A 19,632-nucleotide genomic window follows, 5' to 3' on the forward strand; every position below is an offset into this window, starting at 1 on the left:
GAGGGGCGCAAGGTGCACGGTTTCTCTGCCAGGCAAGGTGCAAAGCCCTTCTTTCTCACCCTGTGAAACATAAATGAGCAGAGTTTTTAAAAAACTGGGCAACAGCCACCCGCCCGCAACTCCTGAGCCTCCCCCGATCAGTCAAAACAAAGGGGGAAGGGGGCAGGAGATTTGTACCGCTGGACATCCCCGGTTCCCCTTCAGCAGTGGTGGCGGCAGCGGCAGTCAGCAGTCCACAGCCAGCTTGGTAGCGCAGTTGGCTCTGGCTGGCTTTAGGAGCTGCTCGCTGCCGTGGCGCCCACCATTTTTCCTTGCCGGAAGTTCCAGCAAGGAAAAATGGCGGGCGCAATGCAGCGGGCAGCGAGCAGCTCCTGAAGCCAGCGAGAGCCAACTGCGCTACCAGGCTGGCTCTGGACTGCTGAGTCTGCTGCCACCATGTTTCCCGGGGACAAATTTGCAAATCGGGGGACATTCCGGGGACGGAATTTGTCCGGGGACAGATTTGCAAATCTGGGGACTGTCCCCGGGAACCGGGGACGTCTGGTAACCCTACATTAGGGATTGAAATTGGGACGTTCTGTGTGCAAGGCAGATTCTCTGTCCCGGAGCTATGGCCTCACCCTGAACCATTTGGCCCAAATTACTGGGGAGGAGGGAAAGGGCAGGGTCCCTTTAATGGTACCCATGAGCTCCACCCCCTGAATCCCTCCCACCCCATTGCCAAATTGCAGCCTCCCCTGTAACCTTGCAAAACCTGTAAGGGGTAGCATAAAAATGGCCTCCTCTCTCCACCCCCCTCCCCAGTAATTTACCTAAAGTAGTTAAGTTAGCCTCTCCTACTCTGTGCTGCTCATATTTTAGTGGGTGGGAGGTTGTTGGATGATATAGAGCAGGGGTCAGCAACCTTTTTCAGCCGTGGGCCGGTCCACCGTCCCTCAGATGTTGTGGGGGGCCGGACTATATTTTTTTGGGGAGGGAATGAACAAATTCCTAAGACCCACAAATAACCCAGAGGTGCATTTTAAATAAAAGCACACATTCTACTCATGTAAGAACACACTGATTCCCAGACCATTCGCGGGCCGGATTGAGAAGTTGATTGGGCCGCATCCGGCCCCCGGGTTGCCTACCTCTGTTATAGAGCAATCCATATAGCTCAGTTGGTAGAGCATGAGTCTCTTAATTTCAAGGTTGTGGGTTCAAGTCCCACGTTGGGCAAAATATTCCTGCGTTGCAGGGGGTTGACTAGATGACTCCCATGGTCCCTTCCAACTCTATGATTCTATGATCCATTTAATGGATTTGTATTGTACATTATGTTTTTCTGGCTTTTATGTTTCCCTGTTTGGATTTTACCTGGTTAGGTGGCTTTGAGATACACATACACACAAAGGGCTGCCACCCCTGCTTGCTGTGCTTATCAACCCTTCTCACTCTTTTGCCTGCTGCCCTTCCCCCACATGGGACAACACACCCTCCATTCACAGCCCCTCTCACATATCCCACCACAACTCGCCTCCCTCCTTCCATTAAACCTCGCAGCAGGCATGTTTCACGAAATACTTGCCTGCATGCCTGCTATTCAGCATGCTGCAGTTGCAGCGGCCACCTTCTGTCGGCCACAAGAACTGCAGTGTGACATTTTACATTTTCATGTGTATAGGAAGATATGCCACAACTAAGTAAATAAAATAAAGATACAGTGGTACCTCGGGTTACAGACACTTCAGGTTACAGACACTTCAGGTTTCAGACTCTGCTAACCCAGAAATATTACCTTGGGTTAAGAACTTTACCTCAGGATGAGAACAGAAATCGTGCGGTGGCAGCGGGAGGCCCCATTAGCTAAAGTGGTGTCTCAGGTTAAGAACAGTTTCAGGTTAAGAACGGACCTCCAGAACGAATTAAGTTCTTAACCAGAGGTACCACTGTAACTACTTTGAGCCCTGTGACCAGCTCTGCTAAGGGGACACTATCCAATTGGACATTTACCGGTGCAAGCCTCGTTGAACTGAAATGCTTCATGCAGGGAAATATGCTGGATCAGCTCCACATCGTTCAGTTGGTTGTGGGTGGTACTATTTGGATTCTCTCTCTCTGTTTCTCTCTCTCTGTCACACGCACACCCCAAACCTGTTGAAATTAACGGACCAAAGCAAGTCATTGTTGTTAGGAGACCCCTATTCCCCTTCACAAAACTACAAACCCCTTAGTTCCCTGGGAAGAGAGACTGATGGCTAAACCAGTCTGTGAATTATAGTTCTGTGAGGAGAACAGGGGTCTCCTAACACATCCCGGAACCCTAAACAAACTACAGCTCCCAGGATCCTTTGGGAGAAGCTATGACTGTTTCATAATGCTTTAGATGTAGGTAGCCAGGGATGCGGGTGGCACTGTGGTTTAAACTACTGTGCCGCTTGGGCTTGCTGATCAGAAGGTTGGCAGTTCGAGGCCCCATGACAGGGTGAGCTCCCGTTGCTCTGTCCCAGCTTCTGCCAACCTAGCAGTATGAAAGCACGTAGTGCAAGTAGATAAATAGGTACCACTCCAGCGGGAAGGTAAATGGCGTTTCTGTGCGCTGCTCTGGTTCGCCAGAAGCAGCTTAGTCATGCTGGCCACATGACCCAGAAAAACTGTTTGCAAAAGTGGACAAACGCTGGCTCTCTCAGCCTGTAAAGCGAGATGAGCGCCACAACCCCAGAGTTGTTCGCTACTGGACTTAAATGTTAAGGGTCCCTTTACCTTTTAGCCCTGTTTAGGTATCCGAGGCAGTATTGGCCAGTGACATGGGAGCTAGTGAGCCAGCAGAGGGGGTGAACTTAACACGCATTGATGTTTTAAACGATGCCCCACCAGATCCAGTATCCTACCGATCAGCTTTGGGCTGTTTCATTGCAAGAGCCCAGACAAGGGCTCAAGGATTCCACCTGATGGCACCGGCCTAGGACCTGGGCGGAATCCCTAATGGCTGCAAATCCATCTGTTCTCCTTTTTTGCCCTCCAATCTTTGATGCTTTCCTCCTTTTCTTTCTCTCCCTCTCTAACCTCACAGGCACCATGTTCATTACGTCATCCCCTACGACGGAGACCAGTCCGTGGTGGATTCGTCGGAGAACTACTTTGTGACTGACAATGTCACCAAGCAGGAAATCGACCTGATGCTGGGACTCTTGCTGGGATTCTGCATAAGCTGGTTTCTGGTGTGGATGGATGGAGTGCTTCACTACGCCGTACGGGCCTGGCGGACAAGCCGACGGTATGGTAAGTGAGTGCTCACCGGCCTGTTGCCGGAGGGGTTTCGCTGTCGCTGGCGATGCCCCAAGGGGAGGTGTTTTCGCGTGCCCCATGGGGAGCAGGTTCCTTGTGGTTTCTGGGTACCTCGTTCATGCTCCTCAAGCTTTTGTCCCCATTTTGAGGATCACGTCTCTAGCCCTCAAGGATATGAAAATGTGCTTATGTTGAAGGGAAAGCCAGGCGAACGTCACCTTTCCGGCTTCTGAGCTAAAAGATGTCCAGCAGAAACGAAGGGTTGTCCTCTCCAACAAAGCCCTACTCAAGAGTTGACCCATTGAAATTAGTGGGCCAAAGTTATTCATGTCCATTTATTCCACGTGGGTGAGCAGAACATTGTATTGGATGCAGCCCTGAGTGTTTGAACCATGAGTCAACAAATTTATGGCCCCACTATTTTATTTTATTGGGGCTTTTAGATTTAGAGAAAAGGGGGGTGGAGGGACAACATGGTAGAAGCGTGTAAAATTATGTTTGGCATAGAATCATAGAATGTGACCCTGCTCTGTGTTGCCTGCCTGTTTGGTTTTAATTAAAAGCAACAACTACCCAATATCACAGCAAGCGATTTAAAAAAACAAAAACAAAAAAAAACCACATTATTATTATTTATTAATTAAATTTGTTAGCCCTTTTACTTTGCCCAGGGCAACCCAAAACAACTTCCATCCAAAGCAGCTTACAACCAAACAACTGCCCCCCCCCAAACACCACGTAGATACATTAAGACAAAGTGGGGAAAGAAATACATTAAAAAACACCCCACCCACTTCTAAAAGGCCACAGAAAGTTAAGGGCTGGAGGTTATAAGGTCTTGTTTTCTTGCCACTTAAAGATGTCTAATTAAGGCGCCAGGCAAGCCTCCTTGGGGAGAGCATTCCGCGAATGGGGAGCCACTGCAGAAAAGGCCCCGTTCTCTTGTTGCTGCCCTCCAGACCTCTTTCAGAGGAGGTGCATGAAAAAGGGCCTCAGAAGATGATCTCGTGGTCTGGGGCGGCTCATATGGGGAGAGGCAATGCTTGTGGTCCTGAGCTGTCTAAGGCTTTATAGCTGAAAACCAGCACTTTGAATTGGGCCTGGGAACTGATTGGCAGCCAGTAGGGTCAGGCCAGGAGTGGCGTTATATGCTCAAACCGTCTTGCCGGATTGAGCAACCCGGCTGCCTAATTCTGCACCAGCTGAACCAGAGGCATCCCCATGTATAATGCATTGCTGTAATCTAACCTAGAGGTTACCAAAACACAGACAACAAAAATTAGGCTATCCCTGCTCAGAGAGGGGTGCAGCTGGGCCACCAGCCGAAGCTGACGGAAGGCTTTGGTGACACTGAGGCCACCTGAGCCTCAAGTTGTCACTTGAGGATCCAGGAGAACCCACAAGCTACGTACCTGCTCCTTCAGAGGGAATATAACCCCATCAAGAGTGCAGCCAATCAGAAATAAACTGGTCCCAAGCTGTTAAGGGCTTTTTTATGCCCATAATAGCACCTGTAACTTGGACCAGTAGCAAATCAGCCGCAAGTGCAGATCTCTGGTGTTCTACACTGAGAGAGTCTAGCATGCAAACATGTACATTAGTCCATTAAAATTTTATTCAAACCTGTGGGTTTGATTTTTGGGAGATGTATTTCCTCTCTTTGGGGACTGTAGTTCAAAGTAGGATGGCTGCCTGATTAAGTAAGTCTTAACTAATCGTAGGAATTAAATTGAGCTAATTGATTAAATTTGCATATAAATTAAAGGAGAGTTTCAAAGCCCAAAACTCCATAAATCATGATAGGTAAATCATAGATCGGGATCTATTGGTGGATAATTTGATGTATATCAGGAAGGAATTTCTTCACTCTTTCTAGAGTGCAGCCCTGTTTAGGGAAGTTTTTAATGTTTGATGTTTTATCATGCTTTTAATATTCTGTTGGAAGCCACTCAGAGTGACTGGGGAGGTCCGGCCAGATGGGTGGGGTATAAGTAATTAATAATAATAATAATAATAATAATAATAGTTCCAGCTGGGGGGAAAAACCCTATTACAAACTTACAAAAGTAGTCATAAACAAGAAATGCTTCGCAAAGTCTACCACCAAATTTAACAATCGTGGCCTGGGTTTTTAAGCATGGCTAAGCTTTTGGGCGCGGGTGGCGCTGTGGGTTAAAACACAGAGCCTAGGACTTGCCGATCAGAAGGTCGGCAGTTCGAATCCCCATGACGGGGTGAGCTCTCATTGCTCGGTCTCCTGCCAACCTAGCAGTTCGAAAGCACGTCAAAGTGCAAGTAGATAAATAGGTACTGCTCTGGCGGGAAGGTAAACGGCGTTTCCGTGCGCTGCTCTGGTTCGCCAGAAGCGGCTTAGTCATGCTGGCCACATGACCCAGAAGCTGTACACCGGCTCCCTCGGCCAATAAAGCGAGATGAGCGCCGCAACCCCAGAGTCGATCACGACTGGACCTAATGGTCAGGGGTCCCTTTACCCTTTACCTAAGCTTTTGCTGAAGTCTCTCTCTCTCTCTTTCTCTTTCTGTTGACAGACACCACTTGGTCTTGGATTCCAAAATTTTGTAACTTCAAGGAGTTCAGGAAACGTCACCACCGGCAGTACGACGAGCCGACCGGGAACATGGTGCACATCAAACAGAAGTTGTACCATAACGGGCACCCTAGCCCCAGACACCTCTAAGAAACCCAAGACTGTCGAGAGGTTGTAGAACTTGGCCTTTTTGCCGTCTGTCGAGGGGCCCTGCCCGTTCCTCAATGGACGCCACTTTAAGGACTTACGTTTAGTTACCCTTATCGGTGTGTGTCAGCCCGGCACACCCAGAGAATGCACAATCCAATCCTGTCCCGGCTGCGAGGCACCCGGGACGTTGCACTGTGGTTACCATTTTATTGGTGGACTTCTGTATATATGTAAACAAAAAAACAAACACAAAACGGGAAAGAGAATTTGCATTGTACTTCCGCAGCCCACCACCCTCCTCGATGGTGTGTCCTGCAACGCCGATGTACCCTTTTTGCGTTTTGTTCGTTATTTATTTGTTTTGGGGGGGGGTTCTTCTTTTTCGGAAATCTGTTGTTGTTCAAAGTCTTTGTAGGTGAGTTTGGACAGAAGATGTAATGTTTAGCCTAAAGTGTGTCCATGTCCCCACCCCACCCCCAGCCCTGCCGCCGCCGCCGCCACCCCCCAGACCCTTCCCGGATGCAGAACGCGTCTCGTTTCCAGTTGCAGATTTGGCTTGAGGTTCATAACACCCGGTAGCTCTGTTGCGTACAATAGACGGCGCCCCATTCTTGGTTCCTTTGAAACCAAGTTGCTAGCTTGTTGTCACGACACCCTCTCCCTCCCCATTTTTACAATTTTGTTCTGTTTCTTAAATTAATGTGATCTGTAGTTCATCCTGTCTGATTTTTTTACTAGCTCGGAAGAAGTGACCGATGCTGGTTTGCCGTGGAAAAAAATGTTAAGCAGGTTAGAAGCCAGGCGGAAGGACACCGGCTTTTGTAGAATGTGTTTGAGGGCCTGTTGATGCTTATCTCTGACCACGTCAGCCCCCCTGGGTGTCTCTGCCAACTGTTCGCATCACCCTGCCTTGAGAATGATTTATCCCTTGATAAACGTTGTGTCGCTAATGCGTTAGGAGCTCAAAACGCGTCGATTACCAAACGGCATTTGTTGGTGTTTGTCATAACTTAACCACTTGTCCAGCACACATGGCAGGGTGCATGGCAGTGAAATGAGAGCTAGTTCAGGCAGCCATCGGTCTCATGGTGAAACCATTGAGCCCTGTATATGTGTGTGTGTTGTTGACTGGTCTCATAAATGTAGAATTGTAGAATTGTAGGGTTGGAAGAAACCCCCTTGGGCAGGTCTAGGCAAACTCGGCCCTCCAGATGTTTTGGGACTACAACTCCCATCATCCCTGACCACTGGTCCTGTTAGCTAGGGATGATGGGAGTTGTAGTCCCAAAAACACTTGGCAAGCCGAGTTTGCTTATGCCTGCCCAAGGAGCATCTAGTCCAACTCCCTACAATGCTAGAATATGTTTCTTGAGAAGGGAGAGCACTGCTTTATATCAAGTCAGGCTCTTTGTCCATCCAGCCCAGTATTGTCTGCACTGACTGGCAGCCGCTCTCCAGGGTCTCAAGCAGAGAAGGGTCTTCCCCATCACGCTGTCCTTTTCACTCAGGGGTGGGGAACCTTGGGCCCTCCAGATGTTGCTGAACTCTCAACTCTCCCAGCAGCCCTTGCAAGCATGGCCAATAGCCAGGGATGATGGGAGTTGTAGTTCTGCAACATCCGGAGGGCCCAAAGTTCTTCCGTGCCTATTTTAAGTAGAGATTTGCTGGCCAGATTCAGAAGGTCTTCTTGGCCAGGGGTGGTGAATCCTGCAGCTCTCCAGAGGTTGTCCAACTACAACTCCCATCAGTCCGACAACGCCTGGAGGGCCACGGGGTCCCCATCCCTGTTTTAGACCATGGTGATTCTCAGCTGGAAGCTGGAATCTTCTGTTTGGATGGGAAATGGGGCCCAGAGTCCAGGCATAGCCAAGAAGCGTAGACGTTTCCAGACTACAACTCCCATCATCCCTGATTGGCAATGTTGGCTGAGGCTGATGGGAGCTGGAGATTGTGACTACGCCTGGACCAGACAGTCAGGGACTGCCATCTCTAACTATTGTAGCATTTTTAAGACCGGCTACCTCCAAGGCTTAACTCCGCCGTGGCTTCAGGATGTTGAAGGAACAAACCATCGTCGTGTGAGTTGGCCGTAGACCTTTTCATGCACTCAAAAGGACATGTGAGGCACCAAGTGTGTAGGGGGTATATGTGTGAGAGAGAAAACGAAGGGCGGGGGGGGGGAATCAGCTTCATTTAGGAAGCTGCCTGATTTGGACTTCCTAAAACAGGATGCAAACCAAGACACAGCTGCCTTTTGGAATTCTGAAATTTTGCAATGTAGTTCTCCAGCCAAGTAGTGAGCATAGCAAATGTGTACATTAGGGGAAAGCATGCATCAAAATGCAAATATTAGGGTTTTTGTTTTTAAAGAACCCACCAAAATGCATTATTTCAAGGAAATTTGCATGCAAATTTCAGGGGAAATTGCGTATGAATTTTGGAAAGACTTAAGAGCCAGTGTGATGTAGTGGTTAAGAGTGGTAGACTCGTAATCTGGTGAACCGGGTTCGATTCCCCGCTCCTCCACATGCAGCTGCTGGGTGACCTTGGGCTAGTCACACTTCTCTGAAGTCTCTCAGCCTCACTCACCTCACAGAGTGTTTGTTGTGGGGGAGGAAGGGAAAGGAGATTGTTGGCCGCTTTGAGACTCCTTCGGGTAGTGATAAAGCGGGATATCAAATCCAAACTCTTCTCTTCTTCATAATAATAATAATTTTATTATTTATACCCTGCCCATTTGGCTGGATTTCCCCAGCCACTTATAGACTTATAGATTATAGACTTACAGATTTCCGTGAGGATTTAAAAATAATAATCGCAATTGTAAACAGGAGTAGAAAATGTAGGGAACTGAATTTAGGCTTGGAAAAAGCAGAAATTGGGGGAAGTATAATTATTATTTCTCATTATTCTTAAGGATAATAAGAATAGTAATAGTAACAACCTGCTCTTCACCTTTTAAGGCTGCAGGGCGGGTTTCAACAATGGGAATGCAATGTTTAAAACAGCTTCCAGCCGCAGAGAATAAGCTGTGTCCTAAAAAATATAAATCTTTGGGTGTCCAAAGCCGGGGGAGAAAGGGGGGAAATGGACAGATCTGTTCATTCCTTGGTGGCAGAGGGCTCCCGGCATCCTCAGTCAGTTGCTCAATTGCAAGGCGGCTTCTGAGCTCATTCAGCCAGATTCCTTGTTCAATACAGGAAGGTGAGAAGTTGAGTTAGTGAGGATTTTAGGAACGGTGCTGATCCTCTGACACTTTATGCCCACAGGTCTTCTTTTGGATGCATGAAGTGGGCACCTGCCATTTTCATGCATGCGGAGATAACTCCCAGTCCCATTTCTGCCTGTTTATTAACTCACCAACCAGGATTCATATGAAGAGTGATTTATTTATTTTTTTAATGCGTATTTATGGGGAAATGCTCGGTCCATTTTGTGTGTCAGGTGGCCTCATCCAACCAGGGGGTTGTCTCTTGACTGCCCTGGCTCATAAAGGGGCACAGGACTTTGTTACGAGGCAGAAATTCCACCGCCAGACATTAAAGTTGCTGCCATACCTGCAAGAGCTATGTGGCAGGCAGATATCAAACAGGTGCTGACTCATCCATCATTACTGGGGGGGGGAGGAAGTGGAAACAGCTGCACCTGTTGAATTCCTGTCTGCCAGGCACAAACTCCCCCCACTTTGAATGCAGACAAAGCCATTTGCATCTGTCGTCTTTTCCTTTTTCCAAATGCCGGATGTCCCACCAGCCAACCGTTTCGACCGTTTATTTATTTTTGAAATTTGAAACGATATCCCGCTTAACTTTTCTTTCTTTTTATATATATAAAAAAATATAGACTCTAGGTGGCTTACAATTATACAGAAAAGAAAAAAAAATCAATAATAATCCAAATGGAATTGCATGCATGCATTAGTGCGGATGAATACCCGTGTTAAAACAAGGAACATCCTCGCCAGGCAATATTGAGAATGTTGTCTCTGTGCTGATTTGGGGAATTGGGGTTTTTTGGGGGGGTGGGGAGGGGAGCGGAAGACCCTGATCTGACACAGAGTTGAGTGTGCTTAAGCCTTTGATTTGAGTGGCTTTACGTGTGCCCTGGCAAATGCTAATGACAGCTTTCCACTTGAGGGGTATTTGTACCTTACGTCCAAACGGTGTACAATCTGCGAACACAGATTGTGCGAGCTGTGTACCCCTAGTTATTTGCACGTGGTGCTCAATGAGTGTACGGTCTGTGTGCCTGTGCTTACGGCTGTTGTATACAAATGCCCTCCGAAGCAACAAGTGTACACACTCTTGCCACGAAGGGATGGAGGCAGTGTTAATGTACGAAATCTGAGGTTTGCCATGGAAGTAGGACCGGAGCTGGTTTCTGTGTGGTTGGGTGTGGGGGTGAGTAACCTAGTAAAGACTTTGGGAAGTTGCAGGATTGAACCAGCGCAATAGGAAGAGGGAAAGGGGCTTGCTTTTATTTTATTTTTTTAAAGAAAATTATCCAATGGGTCTCTCTGCCTGGGGCTGTTTTGCTTCTGCAGGGTCCAACCTCTCATTCTTTGCATATTTCCGGAGGACAGAGATGCACCAATCAGGACTAGCGGGCTGATACATTTGGTAAAAATAAATCTTCTCATTGCCTCAAAGTACTTGGTCTGCTGAAGACAAACACCTGATAAGGGGAATGCCAAATAAATATTAAATATACCTGGTGGCTGCTCTGGTTTAAGCACATTTAACTCTTGTCATCTAAATTGTGCGCCCGCATTACTTGGAAGTAAGGTCTGCCCAGTATAAAGGACTTTCCGAGTGAAATCTGTTTAGGATCAGGGCCCCGCGCCAGAAACCCAATTCTCCACCCTTCTCGCTTTCAAGTAGACACGGCAAAGAAAGGAGGGGGAAAACCCACCATTATTATTATGATTTAAAATGTTGCAGGCTTTGTGTTTTGAAAAAAAAGAGAAGCTGCCCCCTTGTTAAATGTTACCCAAAAAAAATCATAAGAGGGGAAGGGGGCAAATTGGACAGACCCTCCTTCTGAAAAAATATTGACAATGTCTGTGATTACTCTATTGTTTGATTGCAATGTCTGTGATTAAAAGGAAAAACAAAACGAAACACGAGAAATCTACTGCCAAAGTTAACCCCATGAATCTGACGGCTCATTTGATTCAATGGTTCCTGTCAGTGAGCGGATTTGTGAATGTGTGTGTGATGTGGAAGGCTACCTCAAAGGTTGGGGGTTGTATCCAGGCCAGAGTTAGACCCATTGAAATGAATGGACCCATGTTAGCCATGCCCATTAACTCTAATCCATCTGCTCAGAGTAGAATTATATGCGTAAAAGCTACATTTTTGTTTCGTCTCTTGATATCCTATATGTATATTTATTTATACATTATTACCAGGGTGGTGTAGTGGTTAGAGTGTTGGGACTGTAACCTGGGGGACTGGGGCATAGCTGTCAACTTTCAGATTTGAAAATAAGGGATCAGCAGCCTCAAAAAAAAGAGATCAGCAGCCTCACCTGTTCCGGGGACAGTCTACGGGATATCTAACAATCCGGGATAGCAGCGGGAAATGGTGCTGGAATAAGGGAATTTCCCGCAAAAAAAAGGGAAGGTTGACAGCTATGGACTGGGGTTCAATTCCTCCCGCTAAACTATGAACCTGATTGGGTGACCTCACAAGCCAGACAGTCTCTCTCAGCTTAGCCTACTTCACAGATTGCCACTGAATATGGTTGTCATGGAACAACAGCAAGGATGATATTTTGCTGAGCAGCTGCCTTGGGGAAAAGAAGCTGGGGAAAGGTCCGGAAAAGGGAAAACAGATATCAAGGGGGTGGAACAACTCCTGTGAAGAAACCTTACAACATCTGAGGCTCTTCTGTTTAGAGAAAAGATGAGGGAAGGGGGGCCAGAGGCAGATTTAGGGGTGCAGGACTGGTTCTCCCGCACTTAGTGCCAAGCCGAGAGGACACTGTGACAGTGATAAACAATAGAAGGTGAGAGGTTGGGGTTTGCGCCAAATTTATGGTGTTGCACAGGGCAAACCGCTGGAATTTCAAAGCTCACTTTAAATGCCACTGAGAGGGCACGATAGAAGTTTGCAACGTTATGTATGGCAAGGGTATGAATAAAAATGTTGGTTTTTTGTGTAGCCAAAGGCTTTACCCCCCAAAAAGAGAGACAGAGACATAAGATGAAATAAAACACGTTACAAAATAAAACACATTACACAATTAAAATATTTATTAAAACCAGGCATTCTGTCAGATAAGGGCATGCTCCTCTGGAAAAAAATCCACTTAACATCCCCACGAACCTTTCTCCTTAAAATTGCTGCTCTAGAGGTAAAACAGGCCGGCACCGTGGCTTGAAGAAACTGAGAAGAGAAGCTTTTCTCTCTCCTCGTGACAGAACTTGTGGAAACCTAGTGAAGCTGAAAGTTGGAAGATTCTGGTCCGATGAAGGAAGGACTTCTTCATGTAGCGCATAGTTCAACCATGGAACTCGCTGCTGCAGGAGTTGGATTTGGTTTTAGAAGCAGATTAGAGAAATTCATGGAGACGTAACACTTTCAAGGGCTGCCAGCCACAATGGCCGTGCTCTGCCTGGTCCATGGTGGAAGACAGCTATGCTTCTGAACACCAGTTGCTGGAAAATGCAGGGTTGGGGAGAATGCAGTGGTGCTCAAGTCGGGCTTTGGGCTTTCTGACAGAGGCATCTGCTTGGCCAGGATGCTGGACTAGACGGGCCTTTGGCCTGATCCAGGAGGGCTTTTCTTATGTTCTCGCAAGAGGCCCTGCAGAAAAATGCTTCTGCAGGAGAGAGTTCCTTCGCCTTGGGGTGAATGCTACTTTCAGAGCAGCCCAGAAGTTCTTGATCACGGGACACACAAACACACACACACAAAATCAATGTCAAAAGCTTCAGCAACAGAAAGATGGAGAACACAAGGGCAGGGTGGAACAGGTTGGAAGGAACAGGTGGGGACATGTCTGAAGACATGCTTCCCTCTTGGTTCCATCTGCAGGGCTTACTTTGAACACCACCCTCGTTTTTAAAAATAGTTGATTCCCTACTGGGCATTCCCTACTGGGCAAGCTACTGGGAGGAGCTGGCCAGGTGTGTGTGTGTGGTGAGGGAAGCAGGTGAGAGTGCCTATTCCTTCAGCACAGAAGAAGGATGCCTTCCCCTAAGATTTACTGCCCTTCTGTTTACATGATGGCAAGTGCTTCCGTATACACATCAATACATGCAAATATTATGCAGATCTGTGCGGCTACCCTTCTCCAGGTGCATTGGCTGTGGAGGGAATGGGCAGGCGAAACCACCACCAATTTGCCAGCTTCCATTCTTGGGAGATTTCAAGGTATATGATTGTACCACGGCGTCACGATTTGGCAACCTGAACGGGCAGGCGATGGTGTGCCGGCTCCCTGGCGGCCAGGGAAGGGTCTTTGTGCCAACTCGCCCCTTTTGCCTGCCCAGGCTGTGAGCTCTCCTTAATGGTGTTTGCAGAGGATCTTGGTTCCAAGGATAGTCATAAAGAAGTACATATATTTTCATTCCGAAGGCAGCCTCGAAGGAACTAGCTTTCCTCGAAGAGGATTAAGAAAACGCCTGTCACATTAAAAGTGCTCTGTGCCACTGATGCAATGAGAGCGAGGAGCGGATCAAAAAGGGGATGATGGAAGGTGATTTCGGCAGGAGAGTCCTGACAGATCTAGTGCATGGGTAGGCAAGCTAAGGCCCGGGGGCTGGATGCAGCCCAATTGCCTTCTAAATCCGACCCATGGACGGTCCAGGAATCAGCGTGTTTTCACAGGAGTCGAATGTGTCCTTTTATTTAAAATGCATCTCTGGGTTATTTGTGGGGCCTGCCTGGTGTTTTTACGAGAGTAGAGTGTGTCCTTTTATTTAAAATGCATCTCTGGGTTATTTGTGGGGCATAGGAATTCGTTTTGTTTTGTTTTTCAAAATATAGTCCGGCCCCCCCACAAGGTCTGAGGGACAGTGGACCGGCCCCCTGCTGAAAAAGTTTGCTGACCCCTGATCTAGTGCAACCCACCAGATGCTCTAAAGGAGAACACACAAGCAGGACCTGAGCACAAGAGCACATTTCCCCACCTGTGGTTTCCAGTAACTGGTAATCAGAAACATACTGCCTCTGACTGTGCAGAAAGAGCATAGATTGGTGGCCATCACTGCCTCCTCTGGGAGTGAGTTCCATAGTTTAACTAGGTGCTGTGTGAAGAAGTCGTTTCTTTTGAACATTCAGGCCTACAGAATCCTAGAGCTGGAAGGGACCCCCCAAAGGTCATCTAGTCCAGCCCGCTGCAATGCAAGAACCTCAACGCACACGGTCCCCCATCCAATCTGCAACCCCACCAGACCCTGCTTAGCTTTGCAAATGTGCTAGCAGTTTCATCGCTGCACCACTAGGAGGTAGGTAAAAAGGTAAAGGACCCCTGGATGGTTAAGTCCAGTCAAAGGTGACTATGGGGTTGCGGCGCTCATTTCAGGCCGAGGAAGCTGGCGTTTGTCCACAGACAGCTTTCCAGGTCATGTGGGGAGCATGACTAAACCGCTTCTGGCACAACAGGACACCGTGACAGAAACCAGAGTGCATGGAAACCTTTACCTTCCTGCCGAAGTGGTGCCTATTTATCTACTTGCACTGGCATGCTTTATAACTGCTAGGTTGGCAGAACCTGGCCAGAGCAACGGGAGCTCACCCTGTCATGGGGCTCCGAACCGCTGACCTTCTGATTGGCAAGCCCAAGAGAATCAGTGGTTTAGATCACAGCGCCACCCGCATCCCTGCTGCCACTAGGAGGATGCAGCTCTTGCAGTGAGCGGGTGAGAAAACGCCAATGCTTTGAGCCCAGGGTTGAGTGCGGCCCTGCAAACATCTCCATCTGGCCCCTAGAACTCTCCCTGGGCCACTCTCCATCTCCCCAGGCCAAACCCCTCACCCAACCTGCAGCACACTATTGCTTTTGCTTGGCAGGAAGGCATCCTTGAACATCAATGCCTGGTTGGAGAGAGGAGGTGGAGAACTTAATTGGCTGAGGTGGAGTATTAGTTTAAGGCACTAGACACTCAGAGGCTAGAGTCAGTAGCAGTGGCTCTTGAGTATGTGGAAAGTGCCATCTAAGTCCCCAATATGGATATTAGTTTTTCCCTTTGTGTATAAAGATCCCCTTAATAAGCCCACTTGTAAATTTATCCTGCCTCTGGTAGTGGTGTTCATCTCAAGTCCAACTTCAAGCCTAGCCACGTTCCTAAGAGGTCGCGAAGCCTCCTGAGGGAAGTGGGTGTTAGTGGCAGGATTAAAAACACAGGCACTTGTGTGTGTATAAGTGAGGCTGAGCAACTGTGATCCCCGACGATCCAAAGGAAGCTTGCGTAAAGTGCTGCTCGATGCTCTTCTAGTACGCTATCTTCCTATATATATATAAAGGCAAGGCTGTCGTCACGCAGCAGTTCATGTGACCGCCATGATGCAGCCACCTCTACTCTAGCATGATGACAGGATGGCAGGTGAGAGAGCAAGCAGGTAGCAGGCAGCCCAGGCAAACGGGGAAGGCATTTCAAAGAGCTGTTTGCCAAACCACTCTCCGAAGCGCCTCCCCCCTTCCTTAAAAGAGCTTTGAGAGAGCTGTGAAGGGAAAGGTGAAGTGTAAAGGGAGTTGATTCCCCCCCCCCCAGGTGTAAAGGAAGGAGGTGGCCAGGTGGAGGGGGGGAAAGGGGGTGAGAGTCCCTACTCTGTGTGTATGGATCTTTCTGACTTGTGTGTGGTTGAAAATTAGCCTATAACATTGAGGTCACATCCACTGCTCCCCCCACCCCCCCTGGCCCCACCCACCACTAGAATGTGGCCCCTGGAAGGTTGCCTATGATGGAATGTGGCCCCCAGGCCAAATACCTTTCAAATTCCTGTTTGCCTTCTCTGCTTACTAAAATATTGGGAGTCTACATTTTTGCCCGGCAAAGGCTGGCTCTTCCAGGCACTGAAGGATTGTAGCTTTAACATTCCTTCCCTCCAGTTTAGCTGGACCGGAAATTATCCAAGCGGGTCTAATTTCTTGGAGTGTTTTTTTCCTTCTTGGATTCCGTTTTTTTTTTAATGGGGTGCTAAATTGACTACCAAATAAGCAGGCCAGGTAGCAGGATGGAAGTAATCCAGCACTGGAGAGAGAAAGAACTCCTCTGAATCTGGAGACATGATTTGACTTACGAGCTTGTAGAGAAAGCCTATTATAACTGTATTCCCTGCCAGCTGGTTGAATGTGGGGAAGAGGTGAGGGAAATGAGATTATCCATCACAAGCAGTCACCACCAATACCAGCTCAATGTACCTTTGACATGGGATAGCATCACATCGTGGAGACAGACTAATTGGTTCTCTTTCTCTCATGCCACCTCTCGGCTTCGCCATCAATCACAGGCTTGTATTTTGCTCGGGATAACGTTGGCAGGTATAAAAGATGGGCAATCTGTTGCTGTAGCAGGTGCCAGGAAGCCAGAAACACAAAGCCAGGTCAACATTGGCCTATTTCTAAGGTGCCAAGCGATGCCTCGTTGGAGAGATGCTTGGTGCATTATTTTTTTGGGGGGGCGGGTGAGGGCCCCCTGAAAATATTAGTTGGCGGCCAGAGGAGCAAGAATCTGTGGTGATGTCTTACCCTGACCAAGGCAGATGATGCCAATGAGCTACTGAGCGAAGTTCAAGGTGCTGCGTTTGGTACACAGAGCCCTGAAAGTTAATCTCATTTCATCTTTCCATTTGATCACTGCAGGTGAGAGCCTCATACAGACACTATGGTATCAGGAGGTACATTCTGCATTATGTAGGAACTGGACCCACTTAGGCAGGAAGAACCAGCTGCACAAATGTAATTTGGGGAACACCTGGCTTGCCAGTGTTGTTGTTTGGTCGTTTAGTCGTGTCCGACTCTTCGTGACCCCATGGACCAGAGCACGCCAGGCACTCCTGTCTTCCACTGCCTCCCGCGGTTTGGTCAAACTCGTGCTGGTAGCTTCGAGAACACTGTCCAACCATCTCGTCCTCTGTCGTCCCCTTCTCCTTGTGCCTTCAATCTTTCCCAATATCAGGGTCTTTTCCAGGGTGTCTTCTCATAAGGTGGCCAAAGTATTGGAGCCTCAGCTTCAGGATCTGTCCTTCCAGTGAGCACTCAGGGCTGATTTCCTTCAGAATGGAGAGGTTTGATCTTCTTGCAGTCCATGGGACTCTCAAGAGTCTCCTCCAGCACCATAATTCAAAAGGTAAATCAGGAAGTACATTCTGCATTATGTACCCACTCTGGACCCACTCAGGCAGGAAGAACCAGCTGCACAAATAAAAGATGGGGAACACATGGCATGCCAATAGTAAACGTGAAAAGGATCTAGGGGTCTTAGTAGACCGTTAGCTTAACATGAGTCAACAGTGTGATGCAGCGCCAAGAGAGGCTAATGCTATTCTAGGCTGCATTGACAGACATCTAGTGTCCCAATCAAGGGAAGCAATAGTGCCGCTCTATTCTGCCTCGGCCGGCCCACACCTAGAGTCCTGTGTTCAGATCTGGGCTCCACAACTTAAGAAGGATGTTGACAATCTGGAATGTGTGCAGGGAAGGGTGACCAAGATGAAAAAAGATCTGGAGTTGGGTTTGTTTAGCCTGGAGAAGACTGAGATGATATGATAACCATCTTCAAATATCTGAAGGGTTGCCTCATGGAAGCCTGCTTGTAGGACCCAAACCAACAGATTCAAGTCACAAGAAAGGAGATTCTGACTAAATATCAGGAAGAACAGGTAGTACTGTTTGACAGTGGAACAGACTCCCACAAGAGGTGGTGAACTCTCCTTCCTTGGAGGTTTTTAAGCAAGGGTTGGATATATCGGTCATGTATGATCTAGTTTAGATCCCTTCTTAGAATGTTAGAACCAGAACAGCAGGCTCTGTGCTGTGGAGAAGAGAGTGGAACTTTTTTACTTTTCGTGATTATGCAAGAAAGGTGCCAAATGAGTTATTTCCACTTGCCCTCGGCTGTCCTCCTCGCTTCCTTCCAGAGCTCCTGTCAAGGCCAATTTCCTCAGAGCTGTCCAGCACTTCTAGCAAAGTGGCCAGAGCAGAGAACCCTGTCACTTAGTGTAGTAGTCTAAAAATCTGATGCCAGGTGTGTGTGGGAGGCAGAAAGGTAAGGAAGGTAAACATAAAAAGTTGCATGGCATGGGCAGCAAGGAAGGAACATGCTTTCCTCCCCCAGGAACTCTTGGGTCAGCCTGCGTTCAACTCCAAATTAAGAGGTAGTTGTTGTTTTCTTAACCTGCCCTGCAACACATAAACAGCTGCCTATGAGGCTGTTAGTCCAGAGAGGAATGATTAGCTGCCCTCACATCAAAGGGACATGTCCGCAGCTTCAAGAAATCAATGCTAAGAGCCCTGCTGAAAGCACCATTTAGTCCAGAATCTTCTTTTTCAGAGGCCAAGCAGATGCCTTTTGTTAAACCCAAAAGGACATGAGGGCAACAACCTTCTTCTGTTGTTCTCTGGCATTGAGGCACACTGAACGTGGCAGTTCCGTACAGCCATTACGCACAGGAAAGACTATGAATGATTACCTCTTTGAAAACCGTAATAGCCAGAGAGCCACTCTTAAGTTAGCAAAGGCAATACTGAGCTAGGTGGTCTGAACTGGTATGACAGCTTCATAATACAGTCATAAAGGTAAAGGTAAAGGGACCCCTGACCATTAGGTCCAGTCGTGGCCGACTCTGGGGTTGCGGCGCTCATCTTGCTTTACTGGCTGAGGGAGCCGGCGTACAACTTCCGGGTCATGTGGCCAGCATGACTAAGCCGCTTCTGGCGAACCAGAGCAGCGCATGGAAATGCCGTTTACCTTCCCACCGGAGCAGTACCTATTTATCTACTTGCACTTTGACGTGCTTTCGAACTGCTAGGTTGGCAGGAGCAGGGACCGAACGGGAGCTCACCCCGTCGCGGGGATTCGAACCGCCGACCTTCTGATCGGCAAGCCCTAGGCTCAGTGGTTTAACCCACAGCGCCACCCGCGTCCCTACAGTCATACCTTGGGTTAAAGACACTTCAGGTTGAGCTTTTCCAGCTTGCGTTCTGCAGTGACCCGGAAGTAACAGAACGGGTTACTTCCAGGTTTCGTCACTCACGCATGTGCAGAGGCTCAAAATGACGTCACGCGCATGGGCAGAAGAGGATCCTGTTTGCATCCAGAGGTACCACTGTACAAGCCACAGCTTTCATGCAAAAGAAAAAAAAAGGTCCCAGGTTCAACCCCCAGGAAGTTGCTGCCAGTCAGTGTAGGTAATGCTGAGCTACTTGGAACAAGTGTCCGACCCGGCAGAAGGCTGCTTCCTATGTTTTGGTGCTGCGATCCTAAAATTTGGGGGGAGCTGCAAATCTGCGTGCAGAAGGCCCCACGTGGAATCACAAGGCCTCTAGGTAGGGCTGGAAAATCCTGCCAGTTGTTGTAAATAAAACTGAGCTAGATTAACTGTGATGCCAGGGCTCCTAGCTAGAAAGCTAAGAACAGAAGAAAATCCCTGCTAGATCAGGCCAGTGTCCTTTCTAGTCCAGCACTTACAGTGGCCAGCTAGATGCCCCAGACGGGA

The 19,632-nt window shown here is 48.2% G+C and overlaps 2 protein-coding genes across 3 annotated transcripts in view; both read left to right on the forward strand.

Moving 5' to 3' along the window:
* The window catches only part of TMEM240 (transmembrane protein 240), a 45,302-nt gene extending 34,191 nt beyond the window's left edge, over positions 1–11,111 (forward strand). For both annotated transcript variants that reach the window (XM_081016290.1, XM_081016289.1), the window contains exons 3-4: positions 3,053–3,261; positions 5,817–11,111. In XM_081016290.1, coding sequence (XP_080872416.1) covers positions 3,053–3,261; positions 5,817–5,965 — 358 coding nt within the window. In that variant the 3' untranslated portion in view covers positions 5,966–11,111. The remainder of the gene's footprint in view (positions 1–3,052; positions 3,262–5,816) is intronic.
* The window catches only part of FNDC10 (fibronectin type III domain containing 10), a 367,304-nt gene that overhangs the window by 117,082 nt on the left and 230,590 nt on the right, over positions 1–19,632 (forward strand). The gene's annotated exons all lie outside the window — the stretch shown is intronic.

The sequence above is a fragment of the Podarcis pityusensis genome, assembly GCF_964106645.2.
Source record: "Podarcis pityusensis genome assembly, chromosome: 8".
Lineage (NCBI taxonomy): Eukaryota > Metazoa > Chordata > Lepidosauria > Squamata > Lacertidae > Podarcis > Podarcis pityusensis.